General features: G+C 37.8%; 4 protein-coding genes across 4 annotated transcripts in view; 3 read left to right on the forward strand and 1 right to left on the reverse strand.

The window, feature by feature from the left end:
* The window catches only part of LOC119084002 (probable WRKY transcription factor protein 1), a 140751-nt gene extending 135734 nt beyond the window's left edge, over window positions 1-5017 (forward strand). The window contains exon 8 of the mRNA XM_037193814.1: window positions 165-5017. Within this exon, the coding sequence (XP_037049709.1) occupies window positions 165-418 (254 nt within the window). The 3' untranslated portion in view covers window positions 419-5017. The remainder of the gene's footprint in view (window positions 1-164) is intronic.
* A 4411-nt stretch (window positions 5018-9428) lies between these two features.
* On the forward strand, window positions 9429-10291 carry LOC119084006 (NPC intracellular cholesterol transporter 2-like). The gene is made up of 5 exons (XM_037193818.1): window positions 9429-9583; window positions 9658-9771; window positions 9837-9885; window positions 9947-10073; window positions 10146-10291. The coding sequence occupies exons 1-5, from the start codon at window positions 9484-9486 to the stop codon at window positions 10230-10232; spliced, it is 477 nt and encodes a 158-aa protein (XP_037049713.1). The 5' UTR covers window positions 9429-9483; the 3' UTR covers window positions 10233-10291.
* A 245-nt stretch (window positions 10292-10536) lies between these two features.
* On the forward strand, window positions 10537-14910 carry LOC119083999 (methylcrotonoyl-CoA carboxylase subunit alpha, mitochondrial). Its single transcript, XM_037193811.1, has 9 exons — window positions 10537-10833; window positions 12247-12599; window positions 12659-12846; window positions 12908-13232; window positions 13361-13574; window positions 13635-13836; window positions 13903-14203; window positions 14270-14457; window positions 14525-14910. Exons 1-9 carry the CDS (start codon window positions 10805-10807, stop codon window positions 14819-14821), a joined length of 2097 nt encoding a protein of 698 aa, XP_037049706.1. The 5' UTR covers window positions 10537-10804; the 3' UTR covers window positions 14822-14910.
* Window positions 14911-21393: 6483 nt separating this feature from the next.
* LOC119084003 (probable ATP-dependent RNA helicase DDX47) lies at window positions 21394-23123 on the reverse strand. Its single transcript, XM_037193815.1, has 3 exons — window positions 22857-23123; window positions 22535-22793; window positions 21394-22476 (listed from the first exon to the last, which is right to left on the reverse strand). The coding sequence occupies exons 1-3, from the start codon at window positions 22989-22991 to the stop codon at window positions 21416-21418; spliced, it is 1455 nt and encodes a 484-aa protein (XP_037049710.1). The 5' UTR covers window positions 22992-23123; the 3' UTR covers window positions 21394-21415.
* Window positions 23124-23137: the final 14 nt, after the last annotated feature.

Here is a 23137-nt window from a genome sequence, read left to right on the forward strand (position 1 = left end):
GGAACGTCGTGTCGCATGCAAAAGTTCATTCTATGGCTTTTAACTGCTGCACAAAAGTTCACCACTTGTCACGACGTTGCTGTATCCTCCCTAAAAATTTATTTCAGTGTTCTTTTACCCTGCTTGGTTTGACATGCTCTCACATATATCTTCTCTCACAACAGGTGAAAAACCATTCGCTTGCTCGCTGTGTGGCAAAAGTTTTCGGCAAAAAGCTCACCTAGCAAAGCACTACCAGACACATTTGGCTCAAAAGAATGCTGGAGCGGTGACGAAGGGAAATAAACAGCAGCAGCAACAACAGCAGCAATCTCAACCACCTACGCAGCCATTACCATCTATTCAACAAGTACAATTATCACCACTGCCACAAATCACATCGATTTCATCGAACGGACAAATTGTGGCGAATAGATAAAAGAAGTGCTATCGTTGCGGTAGTTGCACTTGTCCAACGAAAAACTTATTCTATTAGCAAATATACATTTAACTTGGCATCTGAGATCATCCCACTCATGCACATACTGCCAGAGATGACAATAAACCGGTTAAAGTAAAAGCAATAAATTCATTCGCATTTATGCGTTTATACTGCGTTAGACAATCAGAGACCTCTTCGGTCGTGATTCTGAATTAATACTCAATCAATGTGCTATTCGTCCTATTATCGGCTGTAGCGGTAGCCACTAAAACCTGAAGAGAGTTTCTAATAGAGGAACATTACCACTTCGTACGAGACTAAACATTAAATTCCTTCACCTTTCCACCTTAAATCATGTTTTTACTGTTACATGCGTACGGCTTTTTGTAGGCGAAAATACTCGACCTATGTCGCGATGTTGTGACCGTGACCGTGACCGTGACCGTGACATATCAAGAGCTGGTGCCTGTGCACATAACCAGTAGAGTTTGAACGTTGAACCGCTGATAGTGGGACTTATCCACTTGGATCCCCCTTTTTACTCTCCGGTTCATAGTAAGCGTGCATTGTATATTAAACAAATCACGTTTACCGTGAACAGCGCTGGATCGCTACTCGAGGTATGTTGAAACTTAATCTAACAACAATCACCGTCGCTCGACGGACTAACTCGGACTAACTACACGGCAGTGGGGAGATGAACCGACTACCTGAGCTCTTTCATTGCTCGAAAAATATTGAGGTATAATACAATACAATGTGACACAATATAATGCCACAAGGAGAAATCAATTACCTGATAACGAATTAGTTGTTCGAATCTCACCTGTTATAACTTTACAATTACCTGTCTTATGGAGACTCTCACTAATCTCACCATTGTCCATTCCGTTTGTTCCGTTCAGTCTTTAGATAATATTGTTTCATTAAGTGGCCTAATTCCACATTTCATAATCACTCTTTTGTTCTTCGCGCCCATCGAAACAGAGTCCACCAGGAAGTCATTAGGTCAAGGTACATACGATGGAGATAATATTAAATTAGATGCATATACCTTCATATCTTCCACTGAGTGAACGAAGGTTTAGAAAGCGGTTGACGAGTCAAGAGTTGAAGGATGAAAGCGAAGACTAAGACAACTAACGTAATCCTGTATAGAAAAGCGGACGAAAGTCGGTTACTGTCAACCGGCGTTCTTTTCGGTCCCAGAGAATTTCTCCTTCTACGAAAGGTAACGCAAAGACGCTTTCGGTCCTAGAGAAATCGGCTCTAGAGATTTCCTTCTTTTAAGAAACATAACGCAAAGGCCCGACCCTAGAGAATTTCTACTTAGTCCTAGCGAACTAGATACCTCAGGAAAGGCAACCCAAAGCAAAAATCTCACACAAGAAACGACACAGGGATTTCAACCAAGTGGTCGACTAAGGCCCGCTAAAACAATCATTAAAAATTTCGAAGCAAAATTCTTCGCTATTTGCCACTTCCAAGGCACACGTGGACTCAACAGAAGATTCACCCTTTTACGTAACACTTCCACTCTTTTGCGTAACTTTCAGTGCATCAGTCTGCACATTCCACTGATCAGGGTCACACAACGAGTCAGCGGTTAGCAAGTTTTTTCAACTTTCGTTGACTTGACAGACGTCGACAACAACTAAAACAAAACAGACTGAAACTCGAAGCGCGCAACATTACGGAAAGAAAAAACTCTAGACAAATAATCACAAATAATTGCAAACTGTTTGCACTTGCTCACGAATGCACAGCATAAAAAAGACTAAGGCTCCTAATCGTACCGGATTATCCGTGAAGGATCTGATTGACAAAGCTGGCAAAACAGCACATCCAAACTAAAAGCGTAAATGCTTATAAGAAATGACAAAGAAAAATTGTGAGAAACGATGCATTCAAAGAATGGCAATTGGAAAGCATCAACAACTCACACATCAAGTTACATCGCATACGTACCGAAACCGTTACCATATACAAACCGTATCTGCTTCAACTGGAGTCAGAGTTTTCTCCGAACCGTGCTGCACTGGGTCCCGATCGTATCAGTTCAGTATCATATATGCGGTACAAACCGTATTTGCAACATATTGATACCAGAATCAGAGCCTGCGTTCATCATTGAGTTTTACTGTTTCACCTGGATACAGTTCATTTCGATATCCCTCGTGTTAGTTTCCGCATTGGTATTCGGCCCCTATTTCTTGCCATTTCCCTCAAATTCATGAATTCCATTGAACAGCTTGTTGAGCAGAAAATGCTGGTAACCGTCCCGTTTCACCGCCCATGAGCCTACGTCTCCGTCCGTCGTAAATTTCATTCGGGAAACAGCAATCGCTCGCGAAAACAATCGGACACAACCGTAAACAACCGTAAACAACTTTGAAATAAAACAAACCACAAAAACCAAGAAATAACTTAAAAAATTTAGAAAAATTCGACGAGCAAAAATTTTCACGTCCAGCCATTTTCACAGCGCCTACTAGTCTCCTATGTCGCGATGTTGTGATACCTAAGATGACAAAGGGTTTTTTCTGGAACTTTTGTGTTTGAGCTGCTAAAACTGTAACATCGCTCAAGCATAATATTGCGGTCATGGCTCGACAACCAATTGGTTACGTCATAAATAAACCGAGTTTGTTTCAAAATTTCGAAAAAAAAGTAAGGAAAATTTTACTGCCCGCCCCATGCGAAAGTTGAACATTACATACCAATTTGCCCCTTGCAAAAGTGATCCATTACAATACGATTTCTTTTCGGTTCATTGTTTGTGTATTTTTGAGCAACTTGCTTCGGTGACTGTTTTTCGACAAGTTTGGTTGTATATAATGTATCCAATGTAACCAGCTATTGTTCTCGCATTAAACGTTCCATAAGCGAGTTGTCACCGATCAGCAGGTTTTTTTGTGATTTTTTTACGAAACCAGCTAATCTTACCCTGTCTTGTTTAAAACGACAGACCTTTCAACAAAAAAGAAATTTTTAAAATTCGTGTGACAACAATAACTTCATTTTGACTCATCGTCTGAGATATACACTAATAGGACATGCAACTCAAGCCTCAGGCAACTTTTTTCATTTGGGTAATGTAACAATCTGTGCCACAGATTCTGTGGCATAGGTTTAAAACATTCGCTTCCATAGGTGACTTTGGACTGATTTGTACGTGTGATTTTGTGGTCTTTTCGTTTCTCTTTCATGGAAAGTTCTTGTACGCAAATATTAGGTGGTAGACGATTTCTCATTCATCAGATAGATGCAATCAAAACGGCTTCTGATGCTTTTTGCACCCATCTGGGACCGTTAATTAACAGTACTCAATTAAATAGATACTGGAAAAATGAAATTATGATTTTTGTACCATATTCGTAATATATTGGCGGAAGGAATGCGATATAAATACGGAGCAAAATGGAGAGATACTCCTGTCAATATATTGTCCTGTAGTAAATGAAACTGTGATTGTAATGCTTCCCCGATCGAAACGAATTTTAGCCGCTTAGCGAATCAAAATTAGAATATTTTTTTATATTTATAAGACAAAAGTTTTATGTGAAAAGAGAAGACATTTAAAAGGAGAAACTCGATTATTTTAACGAAAAATAAAAAGTGCTGTGATCACTTAACACAAATTTATTTATTGAATTTATACACTTAAACTGTATGTATTTTTAGACGTGTAACGTAAATTTTTTTTTTATTTTTTTTTAATTATTTCTATATTTTGTTTCGAGTATAAATATAATTATTTCCCTAGGTATGTAAGCAGAGTTAATGTAAAAAAAAATGTGAGAAAATTGTTGAAGTTTAGAATAAGACTTAAAAATATATCAAAAAGATGCCACACTCAGCGGCGTCAAAGATGTGAAATCACGGCAGAGTAAAGTATTTTACACTGCCGTGTGTGAAATTATAATCCGTCCATTCTTGCCATTTATATTTTTCTTACTTTTTCTCTCGTTAATTAATTGTATTCCAATCGTTACGCTACACCACAGAAGGATATTTTTTTTAAACAAATTATTTTTAAAAGATAAAAATTAAAATGACCAGCCGACAACTTGCCAATTAAATGACTAGGCATCGGCACATATTACAGTTTTGTCGATATTAATTGTAAATTTATCCATTCCACAAGGAAACCAGCAATGAATTTTGCATCTTTGTCTTTGATTAATTTTGACATGACTTGGTTGTGAGATTAGATGTCAGCACGGTCTTTGAAACAATCCGTCAAATTTTTGGCACTGAATTTTCTAGAAAAATGCAGATCTAGCAAACATTCAACCGAATCGATTCTATCACTGAGGAAATGGGATTTTTATGACTAAAAGAAAATTCAGGCATGCACTTATAGGTCTAGCTACAATATTACAGTCCAGGTCCTAATGTCGATTAGATGTGGAACGAAAAAAAATTCCGGAAAATGTAAAATTGTTTTTCGAACCAGAAAAGCCATCTATTTGAAAACTTTTAAAGTCAAATATAGTAATTGCGCTCGAATAAAATTACGCAAATATTATTGCGCCATATATTTCTTATGACGTAATTAATGTCGCACTCCAATTTTAGAGCGAATGCGCCATATCACTGAAAATAAAATATCATTTTAAACAACTTCTTCTGTTCTGGAAAGCATTACTCATTACCGATAGTTCACGGGAGAATTTTTTCGGAGGAGTGGGTATTAGGATTTCCACAAAGGTGTCCCGGAAAATTTATCTACCGTTTTCCCTGGCCATTCTTAATCAATTTTTAATAAATGAGGTGTCATTCGACCGTGTCCATAGATCTTTTAAGTTTCTTTCTGGATCAATAAACGATGCATAGCTATAACTTGGAATGCGAGTTCTATTGTTTCTCGGAAAGACATTTCGTCACTACTAACCTCTTCTTCACTTCGGTTCAAGGATTATGGAAAGTGACGATTTTTCCTATGAAAATTACAATTAATTTTACGAAAGCTTTATCGTCTGGCACAACTATTTTATTCCTCGATTTCTTGTTCCTCGATGAAGTCTGTGACTATTAATGGAGTAAATCATCCAAATTAATGTCGAATCCTGACAATCCTACTACTTCTTTGTTAACTTGTTTTAACTTTTAACAAGTTGGAAATCACCAGAGATCAGTTCCTTTAAATAAGTGACATTTTCATGGTCCTATCCTATCCTAGAACTATAGAAATGCAGGGAATTCAGACGATTTTTCGCTTTGCTTCATCTAGTAGACAAGTCAACGAGTCAGTGTGGTAAAATTCTGAGACATCGACAATGGTCTTCGAATGCTTTCAAGATTTTTTTTTGTGTGTAAATTTCTTATCAAACTTTAATCTGATTAAAATTTAACTGTGCATCAAATGCAATACTAAGTAAGTATTATATACAATTGTAAGTTTGAAGAGATGTGTTGTTGTTATTTAAATGAAAATTAATTTCGATTTAAAGTAATTAAATAAAGAAAACAGACCCCCTATTTTGTGTACATAAAATTGATTTAATTTTTAGTTAGACATTTAAGAGAAATTTCTTCCTTCATTTAAAAAAAAAAACAATTCAAGACAATACTCGTACTCTCAAAAACGTAGTTTAATTATAAATAGATTCTAGAACGTTGCCTTCCATATTCTCACCGTAAGTGCAACGAAAAATCCAACAATGCTTAACCTACAGTAAACTAGTATATTCTAATGCGGCACCTCACTCGACTAGAATGCGCATCGGAGCGAAGATGTTTTTTATTGTAGAAAATTCTTTCAATCCACGCTCCTAGTGCGCCGTCGGCTTACGTCAATGTTAAAATATAGTGAATCTCATTATGAAATGCATAATATGTCAAGGCGATTGTGACGTTTGATTGACCGTCTCTTAGTCTGTATACATCTTATTCCATGAGTTTTATTATAGTTTGACATAAGCCGATGTCGCACTGATTCCATAGATTTTAGTAGAGCTTACAATTGGTTTTTTTTTGGGTCAAAAGGAAACGCTTTTGGTTTTTTTTTGTGACAGTAAAAGGTACATAAAAGTATTACAGTCGTCACCTAGTATCATTAGCTACGTTTTGATTATTTTTACACGGACCACTACAGGTAGCACACATAACTGAAGACTATTCAGGTCACATTTCAAAAGCAACCTACTACCTGATAATATTTCATCAGTCTCGAATGTCACTTAGTTACTGAGCCTAGAGACGACTGAACGATTAATGTGGATATTTTTGCCTTCAGTATTGAAGAGTGATGAAGCTTGTTTGATTTAAATTGGACCGACTTCGAGCTTAAGATTTTTCATGTAATTTTGGTTAAGTATGTATCATCGAGATGCCCATTCTACTACAACAGTGAGGCTCTGTCTATCATTTCTCAGAATATATTTAACGCAATGACATGATATCACAATGGCCAAAAGCGATGTGAATTGGCAGGCGCATTTGTGGTGTGAATACATGCATATTATACATAATACATAAACGACATTTTCTTTCCGTTAATTTTTTGTTTTTAATTTTACAACAAAATATCCTTTCTTTAGTGAATAATAATTTTAATTACATAAAATAACTATAAAACACGAAGAGTTGCCAATTTTTATTTTTTTTTATTTTATTTTTTGTTCTGATAAACATTTTTTATTTTATTTTCTATTATTTATTCGCTCCAATTGTGGGGTAACATTTTTTATATAAATTGTTTTTTTTTGTAATGCATTGAGAATGCAAACATTTTTATTTGCTAAGAAAATTAAATTTTTTATTAAAAAGAATATGTGTCTTATATACCTTTCAACGATACAGATAGAAAGCAGTGACATGACAGAAAGTATGAAAGATTTGTGTCACTTGTAGCTGCGATAAGGCGAAGCGAGGCATACCGTAGATCATTTTTTGTTTGTTCCCTTGACTGTAAGTCAGCGTCTTATGCCGGAAAATACCCTAAAATGATTGTCCCAAAGGCTTTATGATATGTTATGAAAAATGGGATTGTTTGTCTCTTGTAAATACAATAACTTGAGTAATTATCAACTAATTACTAATTTTTTTTTTTTAAATCGACGCAGAATTGAATTCCTGAGGTTAAGTTCGAAGGTGGGCTATGTGGAATTAAGGATCTGGAAGTTATTCCAGAAAAACAGTATTTTCCACTGTTGGAAATTCAACCAATCGAAAAAGATTACTTTGATGGAATTTGATTTTGTCGATTAGTTATATCCAGCTATCACGAATGATAGTCAGCTATCACGCATGATAGTTGACTATAGTCAGTGATAGTCAGGTGAAAGTCAGCTATCACGGTGATAGTTGGCTATGGTCAGGGATAGTCACGTGAAAGTCAGTTATCACCCATGATAGTTTTCTATAACGGTGATAGTCAGGTATCACGGGCAAAGGTAGCAGATTTCACGGTATGACATAAAATATTTTAAAAAATTTATGAAAAATCATTTTCTGAATGACACTAAAAACAATCAAACAGAAAACTTTAAAACTCCCACGAGTGTGAAGTTTGCGACCAGAGCGAAGCGAGGGCCCTAATTCGCACGAGTTGTGCTATTTTATTCATGATTCAAGGTTTTGTGAATGTAGTAAGTAACAGGGGGGATTCCTTTTTGTACATAAGTGTAAGGGAAGAACGTCTACTATTTTATATTATACCAAAGTGAAAGAGTCCTCTAATCGTTCCACATTCGCATCTTCTACTTTTGATTAGCGTTAGCAATAAGACTATGAAACTGAAGAATAGACAACTTACACGAGTGGGAAGTTTGCGGGCAGAGCGGAGCGAGGGCCGTAATTCACACGAGTCCTTGTCTATTTATGATTTATTGTTTATTAAAAATCTGGCCGCAAATTTACAAGAAAATAGAGAACAGAAAAAGTACTTTTCCAAAGAATTTGTACTCAAGCGAGATAGTATGTGCTTGACATTTTATCTGTCATATCATACACTACTCTTATTTTATTTATCGTATGGCGTTTACAATCAACATATCACATGTTGTAATAAACTGAATCATCAAAAAGAATCGTCAAATGTTCAAACATTAAGGTCAAGATTCAACAGCTCCCTCATCCAAACGGTTTAGCCCCTGTAGACCTAAAAACTTTCTGATCGGACAGTCGTTCACTATATGATCCATAGTTTGGTCCGGTGCGCCACAGTCACATGCCATTGATTCAGCTAAATTCTATCGAAACAGGAAATGTGCGCAGTTTCCATGACCGGTTCTTATGCGGTTCAAACGAACCTACGCTTTATGTGGAACTTTACTTATATCGTGTGACACAGATCTAAGTGAACCGAAACTAAAATAGACTAAATCGTCTGCCAACAGCTGTTCATATCATTTTATTCATTTTTATGCTCCCAACATTTACACTGGATTAACAAATGTCAAATTTGGAGACTTACGTTATGAGAGCAACCGCTTAAATTGCTTGTATGCAGCCACAACATTGCTCCTAGAATTAACACTGAATTGACAAGTGTCAAACACAGCTTTAGCGACAAGAGCTACCGCTTAGGATTGTATGTTTTAACTCATACAACGAAAAGAAGTCGTCTATCTTTACAAAAGAAGAATAAAGAATACTGTGGTTTCGCCATCGCAACCTCCGAATATTTTCTATGCTAATGCTAGGAACAGTGCTATGATTTTTTTCCTATCAAAGCTACAAGCGGTGATTTGTAGAATCAATACTAACATTGAAGTAACATTTGAAAATATAATTCTCGGAAATTTTCAATAAATTGTTAGCAAACCAACTAAAAGGAAAATGGTTGGACGTTATCTAACTAATCTATCTCTCATAAAAGCATTTTTATTGGCAACACACTTACGGCGTAAATGAATAACAAAGTTTTGCAATAAAGCGTTATTATCGCGACGAAGAAGTTTATTTCAACGGAAATTTGATTCAAAGAATCTGATAACTATTATCATTATTACCCATCTGATGACAATAGAAAGCCATAAAGAAAATTGTACTTAACGGTTAGCACATGTTGAATTGATTCACTAGTTGAGAATTGCTGAAAAGGAATTGCTGAGATGTTGAATATTAAATCATTAGCTCAAACCTTTGTGTTGCTCCTGTCCATTGGATTTTCCTGTGCTCAGATATCGCCGTTACCTGGTTGGAGCAGTTGTGGCAAGTACCATATTTTAACTTATCCGAAGGAACATAGGACGTTGCTTACTTAAAAATCGATTTTGCACGTACAGCAACAGGACCAAATCCTGCAACTGGTGTTTCTATCGGTGTCACTAATTGTACGACAGCACCATGTACATTCTTTTTAGGGCAATCGTACACATTTACAGTATATGCCAGATCAGGTAAATTGAACAGGACTTCAAGGAACTCAATTTGAATTCTACTAATTTTCCTCAAATAACATTAGGTGTAAACACCAATTCAGTTCCCTACGCGGTAACGGCTGCATTCCCAGGGTAAACAATCTTTTAAGTGAATATTTTTGAACATTTGGATTGATTTGCATTGATATTGCAGATTGGGTAGTTACAAGTTTATTGAGGGTGATGGTTGTGACGTTCTGCTTCTTGGAACGTGTCCAATAAACAATGGAAATCTCTACCTCGCTGATCTCACCTACGACGTTTTATCAAACACACCAACAGTATGACATAATTATAGCATAGATAGCGTTCATCTTCTGCTTCCTGCACGACATTTTTTATATCTTTTACAGGGGTACTCTGTCATTGAAATCTCCGTGAAGGATGCATCCAACAGTGTCATTATCTGCGCTCAATTTTTCGCTATTATTGCTGCCTGATAGGACCAAAAAAACATGTCGAAAAAGTTAGATTAAAAGAATAAAGCGTAACACCGAAATATATCGATTTTTACTTCAGATGTTAAGATATTGACCGTCCAAAAACGTTGAAAATGTCCTAGAGGGAAAGAAAAATCTCTACGAAGCTGTTTTCCATCACTAACCACTATTATAAGAACGGCTTCATTTGTGTTTGTGTGTTTTAGCTTCGTTAGCTTTCACCGCGGCGCCATCTGTGATGACCGAATATACCTAAAAAAAGTTTATTCCTCACGTTCGTACAATGTTACATCGGAACAATTTTGACTTTTCTTATCGAAATCATATCGTCAACATCATCATATGGTCCGGTGTTTTCACACATCGTTCCCTCTTTCAGTCGTGGTTTTTCCAATAGTGAAAAGCGATTCTGCGACCTCTTCAGTGTTTGTTGAATCATAGAAACAAAGTGATTTTGTGTTGGTGGTAAGAGAAATTCGGGTACAACAGGTGTCTCGAGTGTTCGTATGTTGAGCGCACATTTTTTCAAAACTTATTGAATAAGAAGTGTGTATTGCCTTCACTACAAAATCATGTACACCACTAGGAGTTTTATCAGAAGGTATGTACGGTAGCAACTATTTTTCGTATGTTCCATTGATATCTAGCGAAGTGATTAAAACGAAATATTTATGTAATCTATACGCTGATTTTGATAGTACTATCGTCAGTGTCGAGGCGTACGTAATAAAATGTAATCCAATTGAACTAACCGAAAATGTTATTAGAAGTAGCTGCAAGCGGATTCCAAATTTTAAGAAAAAAAAAAATGGAAATAAATTAAATTATGTTCGTCAGGTCGTCTAACCGAGCTCGTCATATAAGTTTGAGTACTTTGCAAGGTATTACTTGGATTAGTGAATTTTATTCAAAAATGAATTACTACCGCCACCTTTTGGAAACTTTTGAAGTACAAACAATGGTACGTTTTTCTCTGCAATTCGATGGCATTTTATGACCTGGGTTTCCCGAGTTCGAATCTTGCCTGTGAATTTTTTTTTTATTTATTTATTTCGATGTGATTTTTTGCAAGGCTGCTTTTGCTCTCTTTTGCCACGAGATTGGATAAAAAAAGCGGGGGAATCCCTATTGCACCAATATGAATTGAACTGTAGAAACTTCTGATATAAGTCGAAAAGTGTTAGTAAATCAAACATTACTTCTAAAATGATTTCGATATTTGTTAGAACGAAGCAGCGTCTCTTCTCTGTTTTTTGAATACGACATTGATACCGAATGATAAGGCCACTCATTACCAAAACATCAACATTTTCTTTGTCCGTCATAATATGCGACTTATAGTTACCACACATTCACATCACATCAGTGTTCATTCACACATATATATAAGCACATCCGCACACATATTCATTTTTTCATGTAAATCAACAAAGCTTACCAGTTTATATCACAATTTAGTAGATGGCGCCACTTCGTCATTTTCCTTATAATTCACTAGTCCCATAAATACCAACGTTTTGTATATATGTCTTCACAGAACATGTACCGTCGGTGGTCTGTTACTTTGACGTATAGACGGTGTGATAAAGCCGAAAATTTATCAACGAAAAATGCATACGTAACGCAAGTTACGTATGCCGTAAAGACGTTGTTACGTCTGAAGAAAAGCCGGGTGAATCTCGGAAAAAGCACTGTATCCCGCAACAGTGCGGGCATACACGGCCGTATTACACACACACACACGACCTAGCCGTGCGTGTGTGTGTGCGTGTACCGGCAAGTGGATAACAATATACCCGTTGAGGTACTTGTGTCTAATGCAGTCATGCAAAGTCAAGCAGTAATGCAAAATGAACTCAGTGGTTAGACTCGGTTCGATATCGTACAGAGGCAATCACGCACAAAAGTTCGCATCGTTTCAATAAATACGTTAAAGTGTGTTCGACTACCATTTTGCTGGTTCTGATGGTGATATTTTTGTTGCATTTAATATACATGTTAACGATGCTTTCAGATGGTTGTCTTCGCATCAACTGAAACCGAACCGGTCGGTGAAACCCATCGACAAATTGCTTATCGCAAATCGAGGTGAAATTGCGTGTCGTGTGGTTAAAACAGCTCAGCGACTCGGTGTACGAACGGTCGCGGTTTACTCGGATGCTGATGCAAAGTCGTTACACGTTGCTGCCGCCGATGAAGCATATCACATCGGACCGCCTTCATCACAGTTGTCTTATTTACGGGGCGATAAAATTATTCAGGTAGCTAAAGATTCAGGCTGTCAGGCCATCCATCCGGGCTATGGATTTCTATCGGAGAGTGTTGAATTCGCCGAATTATGTCAGAAGGAAGGAGTAATTTTCATGGGTAAAATTTCAAAGTCTTTAGAGTGAAAGGCAGGTCGATTAATTTTTCAATTGGAACAGGTCCGCCAGCATCTGCGATCCGAGACATGGGCATAAAGAGTACGAGTAAGGCAATTATGGCAGCTGCTGGTGTCCCAATCATAAATGGATACCATGGAGACGATCAAACCAATGAGACTCTGGTACGGGAAGCTCAGAAAATTGGATTCCCTTTAATGATAAAAGCCGTTAGAGGCGGAGGAGGAAAGGTATTTACGTTGAATTGTAAAACAGAAATTTAGAAACGAACCGAACAATTGAATGTTTTAGGGCATGAGGATAGCTGAAAAACCAGAGGATTTTTTGAGTGCCCTGGAATCGGCTCGTACCGAATCGGAAAAGGCTTTCGGAGACAGTTCGGTGTTACTTGAACGATATGTACGATCACCGCGTCATGTCGAAGTGCAGATATTCGCTGATCATTATGGTGACGCCGTTTATCTGTTCGAAAGAGATTGTTCAGTTCAACGTAGACATCAGAAGGTAATCGAAGAAGCACCTGCACCCGGTCTTTCGGAAGAACTGCGCAAGGAGTTAGGCATGGCAGCTGTTCGTGCTGCGAAAGCAGTTGGATATGTTGGAGCAGGGACAGTAGGTGAGATGAATATTTTACTTGCACAAGAGACCGCAGTTTCACAGAAAACTGCTCACGAAGAATTCGTGAACCAGTACCGAGACAGGATAGTCACGTTTCTAATTCAACCGCTCTTCAATCGTCTTTAGAATTTATTTTGGACAAAGAGGACCTATCCTTCCATTTCATGGAAATGAACACACGACTGCAGGTGGAACATCCGATAACGGAAATGATAACTGGAACGGATTTAGTTGAATGGCAAATTCGAGTTGCTTCTGGCGAACCGTTGCCGATCAAACAGTCGGACATTATTCGAAACGGTCATGCATTCGAAGCTCGAATTTATGCGGAAGATCCACGGTAATTTTGCTGGTTTTCCCATAGGGACAGAGTAACCCAAAATATTAATTTTGTTCCCAGAGGTGGATTTCTGCCGGGCGCTGGACCATTGCATCACTTGTCAACTCCAACTCCTAATGAAAATGTTCGCGTTGAAACTGGAGTTCGACAAGGCGATGAAGTTTCAATTCATTACGATCCGATGATTGCAAAACTCGTCGTTTGGGGTAAAAATCGTACTCAAGCGTTGGATAGCTTGATTGCTCGCCTCAATGACTATCATGTGAGTGTGAAATATTCGACCTTCAAACAACGAATTCTTACCTTAGATCAATTGTTCATCCTTCAGATCACAGGACTGGAGACGAACGTAAATTTCTTGATTGACCTCGCGCGACATCCGTCTTTCAAAGCGGCAGATGTTCACACCGGATTCATTCCACAGCATTTCGATACTCTATTTCCTCCGCTCAGCGTTTCCGAAACAGTGCTGTGTCAGGCCGGCATTGCAATCGTTCTCAACGAATTGAAATTCAATCGATACGGCGCCACTTCATCGGGACGTTCCGGGGATCCTTTCGTTGTAGAAAGTGGTTTTCGCATGAATCATGTGGCGGTTCGGAAAGTCAGCTTGAAATTTAACGATAAAGGTGACTGTGACAATACAACGGAGCGCCTTCCTAAGCAAGCTAATTTTGTCAATAAAACCGTTTCAGAATACGTTGTCTCGGTGAAAAATCTGGGCGATTCTTTTGAAGTAAAAATCGACAATGGCGATTGGAAGGTGGTGAAGCCGTCATTATTGGATCACCCACAACGATTTTCGATAAAAACGAACATCGACGGCATATTTACTTCATTCAGTGCCGTTATATCACCAGAACAAGTTGCCATTTTCACTGAGGTTTGACGAAAGCACTCCCTTTATTTTATGACCTTTAAACAACCAAATTTCTCATTTCCTTCTGCAGAATGGTAAAACTGAACTTTCCATCGTGCCACCGAAATTCCTAAGCCAACAAAGTGGTGACGATGGTGTCGGTGGTTCGAGGGTTGTGTCACCAATGCCCGGTGTTTTGGACAAAATTCATGTCAAACCGGGAGATACAGTACAGGCAGGAGATCCGGTTGCGGTTATAATTGCAATGAAAATGGAACATGTGCTGAAGGCACCACGGAATGGTGTTGTGAAATCGGTTGGTGGCAAAGTGGGCGATAATCTGGCCAAAGGAGCTGCTGTGGTTACGTTTGAAGTCGAGGAGAAATGATTTTTGTTTTATCGTTGGGTTTGGTTTGTTTATCCAGAGGAATGCATTTATTAGTTTGTAAGGAAAATTTCCGTAAAAGTCTTCCATTATACAGGTGATGTCCAAGACAATGACGACAATAAAGTCGAGTTTACTTTTAAACAGACCGTTAAAATCAATTGATTTTTTTTGAGAGAATCAAGTTCTTCGTTAGGGAGCCGACAGTAAATTTTTCAAGTCGAAAATTCATTATTCTCTGCTAAGGAAGTAGTTACACGACACGGAAACATAGAATGAGTCGATGGTAGTTATAAATGAACTGAGGCCCAACCATATGTTTAGTGGGTTCAGGAATTGTAATTTTTTGGGTCAAGTGTCCTTTGAGTTGACCGAAGAGCTCAATTTAACCGTCAAATTTTACATTAAACGTTATTTTACGTTACATTAAACTTTCAAGGAAGTAGGTATAAGAAACTGATACGAAACTACAGTTCGTCGATTAAATACCTCATTGGATTCGTCTCTCAGATTCTTGAACTTTGTTCTCGAAAGCACAGAATTTCAAAATGAGTCGGTTTTAACGCTTTTAACAAAATAGTTCTGGTAAAATGAGTTATTTACATGGCTCGATGGTGGGCAAGGTCCGACGCCCGACGACAGAAAATTTATGTGGCCGTCCGGAATACTTACAACATTTTCGCTATTAACTTCCGAAGGTGTATCTGCAGCGACAAAGTGCCTACTAATTCCTTTGACTGAAAGTCATGGGTCTTACGGATGATAAACACCCTAAAATGTTTGTCACACAATGATCACTACTATGATTGAAAATGCATGAATGTATGACCAAAAACCTTAAATACAGAAAATGTTTGTCACACTTTGATGATTCGTTGATAACACGATAACTTGAGTAATTTTCAACGGATTTTCAAAAACTTTTTTTTGATCGACGGGGAATTAAATTAATGAGGTTAAGTTCGAAGATGGGCTATTACGGTGGGGTGTTCTTAGAGATATTCCCAAAAGAATTTTTGTCTTGTCTCTTGATGACAAGATAACTCGAGTAATTCTGCGTGGATTTCCAAAAACTTTTCTTTATTTGACGGGGAATTAAATTCCTCAGGTTAAGTTCGAAGATGGACTATAACAGACGGGTGATCTTAGAGATATTCTCAAGAGAATTTTTGTCTGGTCGCTTGATTCCACGATAACTCGAGTAGTTTTCGACGGATTTCCAAAAACTTTTTTTTAATCGACGGGGAATTGAATTGCTGAGGCTAAGTTTGAAGATGGGTCGTAACGGGCTGGTGATCTTAGAGATATTCCCAAAAGAATTTTTGTCTCGTTCCTTAATAACACGATAACTTGACGTAATCCTCAACGGATTTCAAAAACTTTTTTTATTCGACGGGGAATTCCATTCCCGATGATAAGTTCAAAGTTAAGCTATGACGGTCGGGGGATCTCAGAGATATTCCTAAAAGAATTTTTGTATCGTCCCGTGATATTATCGTGTTATTAGTTGAGTAATTCTTAATGGTCCACAAAAGACAATTATCCCACTAAAAAAGACATTTTTGGGTTAAGCTCGTTAATGGAATATACTGGAAAAATAGGATTCATTCTAAAATTTTGTGTGTGTAATATCTTTATATCGATGATAAGAAAAAAATTAAAGTTTGGACGAGTGTGAACTTTGCGGCCAGAGCGAAGCGAGGGCCGTAATCACACGAGTTTCATTTTTATTCAATATGTAAGCAAGAAATTCGCCTCTTTCCAGGGTCTGCTAGAAGACAATAAAACTTAAGAGACATCGGTGCTTAGCTAAAATTGTAGCCTACATTTGCGTATCTCGTGCTGCCTTTTTGATGGTATCTTTTCATCAGAATCCTTTTTTCAAAACACACGACCGCAATTAGCTTTCAACAGAAAGTAGATTTGGTTGTAGTCACTTGACCAGTTCTGAAAAAAGTGACCAGTGTACCGAAATTTTCATAAACTGCTCAGTTTTCTGGTTTTCTCAGGGTTGGTCAAACTGCTACAACCAAATCTATTTTATGTTGAAAGCTAACACATTCGTGGTCGTTATTGCGGTCCTACATAATTGAAAAATGATTCTGGTGGAAATATATCACCAAAAGACAGTATTTAAAAATCACCCAAATGTATACTTTTCAGCAAATCATCGATGTCTCTTAAGTACTGAAAATACGTATGAGCCAGTAGCTGGAATTTCTCATATACGTATTTTGTATCGAAAGTAGGGTACGCATACCCTGGTATACTTTTATGTACTTTTAGAGTGATTTTTTTTTTTGCTCGGATTACAAAAATCTTCTTGAGAAAAGTAGTCAGTCAGTCAAGGGATCTGACCCATCCAAAAGATGGGGCCTAGTACACTAAAATATAGCCTAAAGAGAGAAATCAGTTCTCAAGACGCATACAAACGGTGTGGTAGCGACACTAAAATCCTGTAACTGAATGTTATAACATCTTCTTAGCTCTTGAATCAGACTCTTAATTTTTCAGTCAATTACTCGTTTTCTAATTCATCAGTGGCTGCTTCGACGTTCGAAATGTTTTGGCAACAACCCGAAATTTCTATGTTGAGAAGCGACGTGCTAAGCCTTTTTCCCATCGCTGTCAATTGTCGTTTGATGTTTCCGGAATTGCTCTTTTACTTTTTCAATAGGAAAGAGGCTTAGCACGACGCTCCTCAACGTAGAAATTTCGGGTTGTTGTTAAAACATTCCGAACATGGAAGCAGCCACTGATGAATTCGTAAATGACCTACAAAGGTGCGTCACGATTAAAACAGTAGCGCAGTGGATGGACGAGAATGCAAAGTCTTACTTCGAACAGTTGATAATTACACGTTGGTTTTCCACAGTTCAACATCAAAAATTAAATTCAAAAAATGATGATTTATTGAACGCTTTTATTTGGGACAATTTTCGACTTTTTCGTCTTGCTCTTCGTTTAGAAATACATTTTCACATAGCGTTTCACTTTTGATATTAGTGAAGAATGATTCCATAAATGTGTCAGGTGTTTGTGACAATTCACATTCTTTAACAACTGGATACAAACAATCAGTGGTCATATTACGAAAGCTGTAATTGAATTATGACCTTCAATATTCAGTAAACGACCTATCAGTTTCACACTTACCGGCAAAAACCCCTTAGTGTTGGATTTGAAAATGGGTCATAGGGAATGCCATAATTGCGAAAACATGAGTATCCCTTTGATAAAGCACATTCTGAACCTTTGGCGTTGACTATGTTTACCAAACGATTAACATTATTTTCACATATGTTTCCGATCAAATGCAACCAAGATGCTTTTCCAACTGTAGTTTTAGTCCTTTCAGCAATAGTATAACATTTTTCATAAATAGGTGACACTACATCGTCACACTTCATATAAGCAATCACTTTGGGACAATATCTACCAAACGACAAAAAGTTACGGGTTACTGGTACAAATATTGTTGGTTTACTAACTTTTGAAAAAAAACAATTATTCCTGTTTTTTGATTATCTGAGAGATACAGCGTAGAACCTGAACGAACCATCAAAATGTTCATCACCACTTCCAACAAGTCATTTCCGAACTGTTCATAATCACCAACTCCTCTGGCACATTCATTGTATGCATCGTAGAGACTTTCAAAGTCCACGTCTACACCAACGGCACCGGAAACAGTTCTACACTTTTCACTAAAATCTCTTCCTGCTTCAATTATACTCTTTTTTGTATCTTTGTGACTATGACTAAATATCGGAACGGCTAAAATTAAAATCAATTAAAATTTAGAAAAACAACCCTGTGTCGTTATCTTGTTATAATACCCTCTTTAGCAACCTAACCGAAAAATGGAACCGAGCATTTTACAAGTAAAATTAGAAATTAGTGTATGATTCACAAACAAGAGGAATAAGGTGGTATTTTGACAGCGTCAAAACGAAGTTTGTTTGCTAGAGAGGGTATTGGGTGTTACCAAAAACAGCAGCGATAACCAAAACTTTTAACATTATTCACGAAACCAGTGTTCTGGTTCTAATTGAAATAAGAAATGATTCTATTAGTTAATCGTAGGCAATTTTATAATTAGAAATTCTAATCAAATTTGTTTTAAAAAAATGTTAAAGTTTATCGTAACGACAGAATCTTTGTTATGCGCATTATGGTAATGTTAGTCAAGTATAAGTATAAAAAATTAACTGAACTCATCGTCACGCGTGAGGGCTCTATCGATAGCTTATAATGTCATCAACACGCCCTGAAGTCAGGCTGACAAATATTGAGACTAGGTCCCAACTTTTGGTTGGGTCAGATCCGACTGACAGCTTTATTTTCTATCCCTTTTTTCGTGACAATAATTTGGCTTAAATAATTTCTTGAATAACACGTATAACATTCAACAAATTTCGTTTTATGTTTTTTGAAGTTTTCATTCTCAATTCACGTACATACTTTTGGAAATTTTATTACTCGTCAGAGTTATCTAATATTCTAATAAGATATCGCGACTCATGTGAAGTGAGGCCCTCGTTTTGCTTGGGCCGCAAACTTCACACTTGTCTAATATTTCAATAAAGTTTCGAGACTCGTGTGAAACGTCTCACTCGTCGGATTTGTCCACACACACACCACTAACCCGAAAACGTCAACTATGCTTCTATTGACGTTGTGGATCCCTTTACTTTTGACATAAAGAGTCCCTTGATGGGAGTGAGGGCCCTTGGATTTGTCTAATATCCCATAGACATTTAACTCGATAGACGTTTCGAACGTGTCTTATAACTTGTTGTTAGAGTTTTTGTTTGTTAGATATTTTATGATAAACACACGAAAACGAGACTTTTCATTTTTAACCAGTGTTATGTAATGCATTTTACATGCTGAGGGCGTCGAAAGGAGTGCTTGAAACATGAAAAGTACGGTTTTCGACGCATGTAGTATGTATAAAAAATTGTTTTCTTGTTGTTGTTTCGTGAGAGTTAGGGTTTGTTACGTTATAATTTCGCTAACGCTTTTTGCAACAAACATTTTTAAAACAAAATGGAGTTGATTCTCTAACAAAAATCGTCAGATTTTGTCAAGCTAATAAAACAAAAATTAAATGAAAAAATTCACTTCGTACATTCACCTCACATTGTATGGATCCGGTATAATAGGTCCACTTCACATTTATTCCTTGGTGGAAATCTCTTCGATTTGAGCTTTCAGTTACATCAAGCACCATCTATTGACAATAATCGGCCCTACCCTTATAATTCGCTAGACCCAATTTTACTGGAATTTGTTTATAAACCGAATCCAATTGGTTGTTAGACGGGTGGTCTGTTGCTTCGAAGATTTAATGGTGCGACGTCCCATAATATCGTCAAACAAAACTTATATTTGATTTATCAAAAATGAATATGTAACTCAAAATAAAAATGCTAAAATATGAAACTTACTAAGATCTAAATACGGATCAGAAATAATTTCAAAAATCGCTTCGAAGCAGGTTTTGACTACCTTTTGCTCCATTGAACATTTTTTTAAATTCATTCATAATATGATTCAACTTGAATGGTTTTCGATTCAGAACGTATCATTTGATTGGCAATCGTCCATACGGAAGCAGTTATAGGGAATCAGATTTTACTTCTTTTCATAAGAGATTCATTCTCACATGGAATCATTAGGTTTTCCCTTCTTCCAATGGCTTATAGTTTGCTGTTACGACGGAACAGAACATTTCGAAGTCTAAATTTTGTTTCAAGATTCGTTTCATTCAATCGTTTCTTTTGAGCTCAGGCACTAAATTCGTTATTTTATTTGTGAATGGGTTAACTTGAACAAATTCTGATAATATTCCGATACATGATACAGTCCGACTTTCTTTTAAGGGTACACTAAATGGTAAACCTAATGTCAAATGTGTGAATAATCGGTCAAATGGTTGCGGAGATCGGATCATTTTGGAAGGTGTTTTTGTAAATATCTGCGGAAGATCCTCTCCTACCGCATAATAAAACGGAAAATGTCTGCAATTACAATACAAGTAAGGAAAAAAAGGTTCATTAAAATCCATTCAGTGTATGATGAGTGGGGGAGAAGGTGAAACTCCCACTATTCAATCATAAAATGATAAAATGTTGTTGGTGGACGAACAAATAAAGAAGTGAAAAGACTTATAAGCGAATGTGTATTGAACGGTGTCAAAATACCTCAAGAAAATATGAACGACAGAGTTGGCACAGCTCTTTAGTCAATTGAAGATTGATCGGTAAGTACTCAATCTCAGTTATTTGGCACTGTATCAGCGACTGCACGCAATTGTTGGACCGATGAGACTAGTGAGGACGTGTTTTATCTTACCTTAGAGCACCTTTTTTCGAGGACAAATCGAAGCCCTCGCCCGTTTTTGCATCGGATAATTATTTACATCCATTTCGGTTATCCGATTGCGATACAAACAGGCTGAAACATCTTTCCATACAACAATCCAAATTTCAGACGACTCGCGCGAACACCTACGTCGATTCAATCAACTCCAACCTCCAACATCGTTTTCTTCAACAAAGACGACCGAGCTTGTAAACAAACAGAACTTTATTAACGTTTCTTGAATCCACCCTTCTTGCCACCTTTCTTAAAATTACCACCGCCCTTTTGCGGTCCCTTCATACGTTTTCGTGCTCCTGTAAATTGTTCGGTGTCATCGAATTCATCTCCACCACCACCCTTCCTCTTCATTCCCTTGCGATCTTCAATGTCTTTCTGCTCCAACTTGGCCGTTCGTTGTGCTTCGTTCACACGCTCCTGCAATGCCATCACCTCGTCCTCTTCGCACTCGAATTTCGGCAACTGTTTACCCAGCAAATGTTCAATGCGCTGATACAATTCGACATCGTACTGAGTGACAAATGTGACAGCCTTACCGGATCGACCTGCACGGGCTGTTCGACCGACACGATGGATGTAGTCTTTGCTGTGCATGGGAATGTCGAAATTTAGCACAACATCAACGTGTGGAATGTCGAGACCACGTGACGCCACATCCGTTGATATGAGAATGGATCGAGTTTTCGATTTGAATTTATTCAGTGCAGCCAAACGTTTATTCTGCGACATCTGACCGTGCAGCGGAACAGCAGCCATTCCCAGAGCTCGCAGCATCAATGCTGTTCGAACGGTGTTGTTGCACGTACTGCAGAAAATCATAAAACTGTTGCCGGCCAATTCGTTCAGAATGTGCACCAGATAAACGTCCTTGAATTTGACCGGTATGAAGACGTAGTACTGCTGCAGTTTGTCGACAGTTTGGAAGCGATTCGACACTTCCACTTTCACCGGTTCTTTGAGCGAGGCCCGTTGAAGTTTTCGTACTTTTTTCGTCATTGTGGCACTGAACAGAAACGTACGACGGTCACGTGGTATCACTCGCAATATCTTGTCCAATTCAACTTCGAAGTCCATGTTCAAAATTCGATCCGCTTCGTCCATAACGAGATATTTGATGGCTTTGAGATTGAAGCCTTTGGTATTCTCTAAATGATCAACTAAGCGGCCGGGAGTGGCGATCAAAATATGCGGTTTTTTGGCGAGCTGCAGAGCTTGAGACACCATATCCATTCCACCAACAATGACCGTACATTTTACACCAATCGATATTCCTACAAAGAGAAACGTTAGGTTCACAGTGCCGCATCTTCCTTTGGACAAAAAACGTACCCAGAGCCTCGAACTGTTCGGAAATTTGGAAGGCAAGTTCTCGTGTTGGTGTCAAGATCAATGCAAAATAACGTTGCGGACTTTCGAGCAGAGCTTGTAGAATAGGCAGAGCGAATGCGCCCGTTTTTCCAGATCCCGTTTCAGCCAAACCGATGATATCATTCCCTTTGAGTGCAACTGGTATCGCTTCACGTTGGATTTTGCTGGGAACTTTCCATTTCAATTCAAGGCATGCTTCGCACAGCGTGTCTATTAGACCCTGCATGTGGAATGAAAAACAGATGAGATTCGTTCGGACATCAAATCAAGCGCCCATTCTTACCAAATCTTTCCACGAAACCGATTCCTCTTCGGTTTTGACGGGATTTAATGTGTCATCGACGTCTGATGCCTCGTCTTCGCCGGATGATTCAATTTCGTTTTGATCTGAATTGTTTTCACTTTCCGATTCAGACATTATTTACTTTTGTATACACGATGTCCGGGAAGCAGTCCAAAAAAAATGTTTTGACTTTCGAACACACGTTTTGTCACACATAACCCTATGACATGCACAGTTTCATGACAACCGCTGTCAAAAATGAATTTTATTTGCAGGTAGTA

Source organism: Bradysia coprophila, unplaced genomic scaffold, assembly GCF_014529535.1.
Source record: "Bradysia coprophila strain Holo2 unplaced genomic scaffold, BU_Bcop_v1 contig_732, whole genome shotgun sequence".
Lineage (NCBI taxonomy): Eukaryota > Metazoa > Arthropoda > Insecta > Diptera > Sciaridae > Bradysia > Bradysia coprophila.

Coding starts and splice junctions, on each gene's coding strand:
- LOC119084006 (XM_037193818.1), top strand. CDS start 9,484: ATGTTGAATATTAAATCATTAGCTCAAACCTTTGTGTTGCTCCTGTCC. Junction 9,886..9,946: donor GTAACGGCTGCATTCCCAGG/GTAAACAATCTT, acceptor TTGATATTGCAG/ATTGGGTAGTTACAAGTTTA. Junction 10,074..10,145: donor TTTTATCAAACACACCAACA/GTATGACATAAT, acceptor TATCTTTTACAG/GGGTACTCTGTCATTGAAAT.
- LOC119083999 (XM_037193811.1), top strand. CDS start 10,805: ATGTACACCACTAGGAGTTTTATCAGAAG. Junction 10,834..12,246: donor ACTAGGAGTTTTATCAGAAG/GTATGTACGGTA, acceptor CGATGCTTTCAG/ATGGTTGTCTTCGCATCAAC. Junction 12,600..12,658: donor GGAAGGAGTAATTTTCATGG/GTAAAATTTCAA, acceptor CAATTGGAACAG/GTCCGCCAGCATCTGCGATC.
- LOC119084003 (XM_037193815.1), bottom strand. CDS start 22,991: ATGTCTGAATCGGAAAGTGAAAACAATTCAGATCAAAACGAAATTGAA. Junction 22,794..22,856: donor CGGTTTCGTGGAAAGATTTG/GTAAGAATGGGC, acceptor TTCCACATGCAG/GGTCTAATAGACACGCTGTG. Junction 22,477..22,534: donor CGAACAGTTCGAGGCTCTGG/GTACGTTTTTTG, acceptor TTCTCTTTGTAG/GAATATCGATTGGTGTAAAA.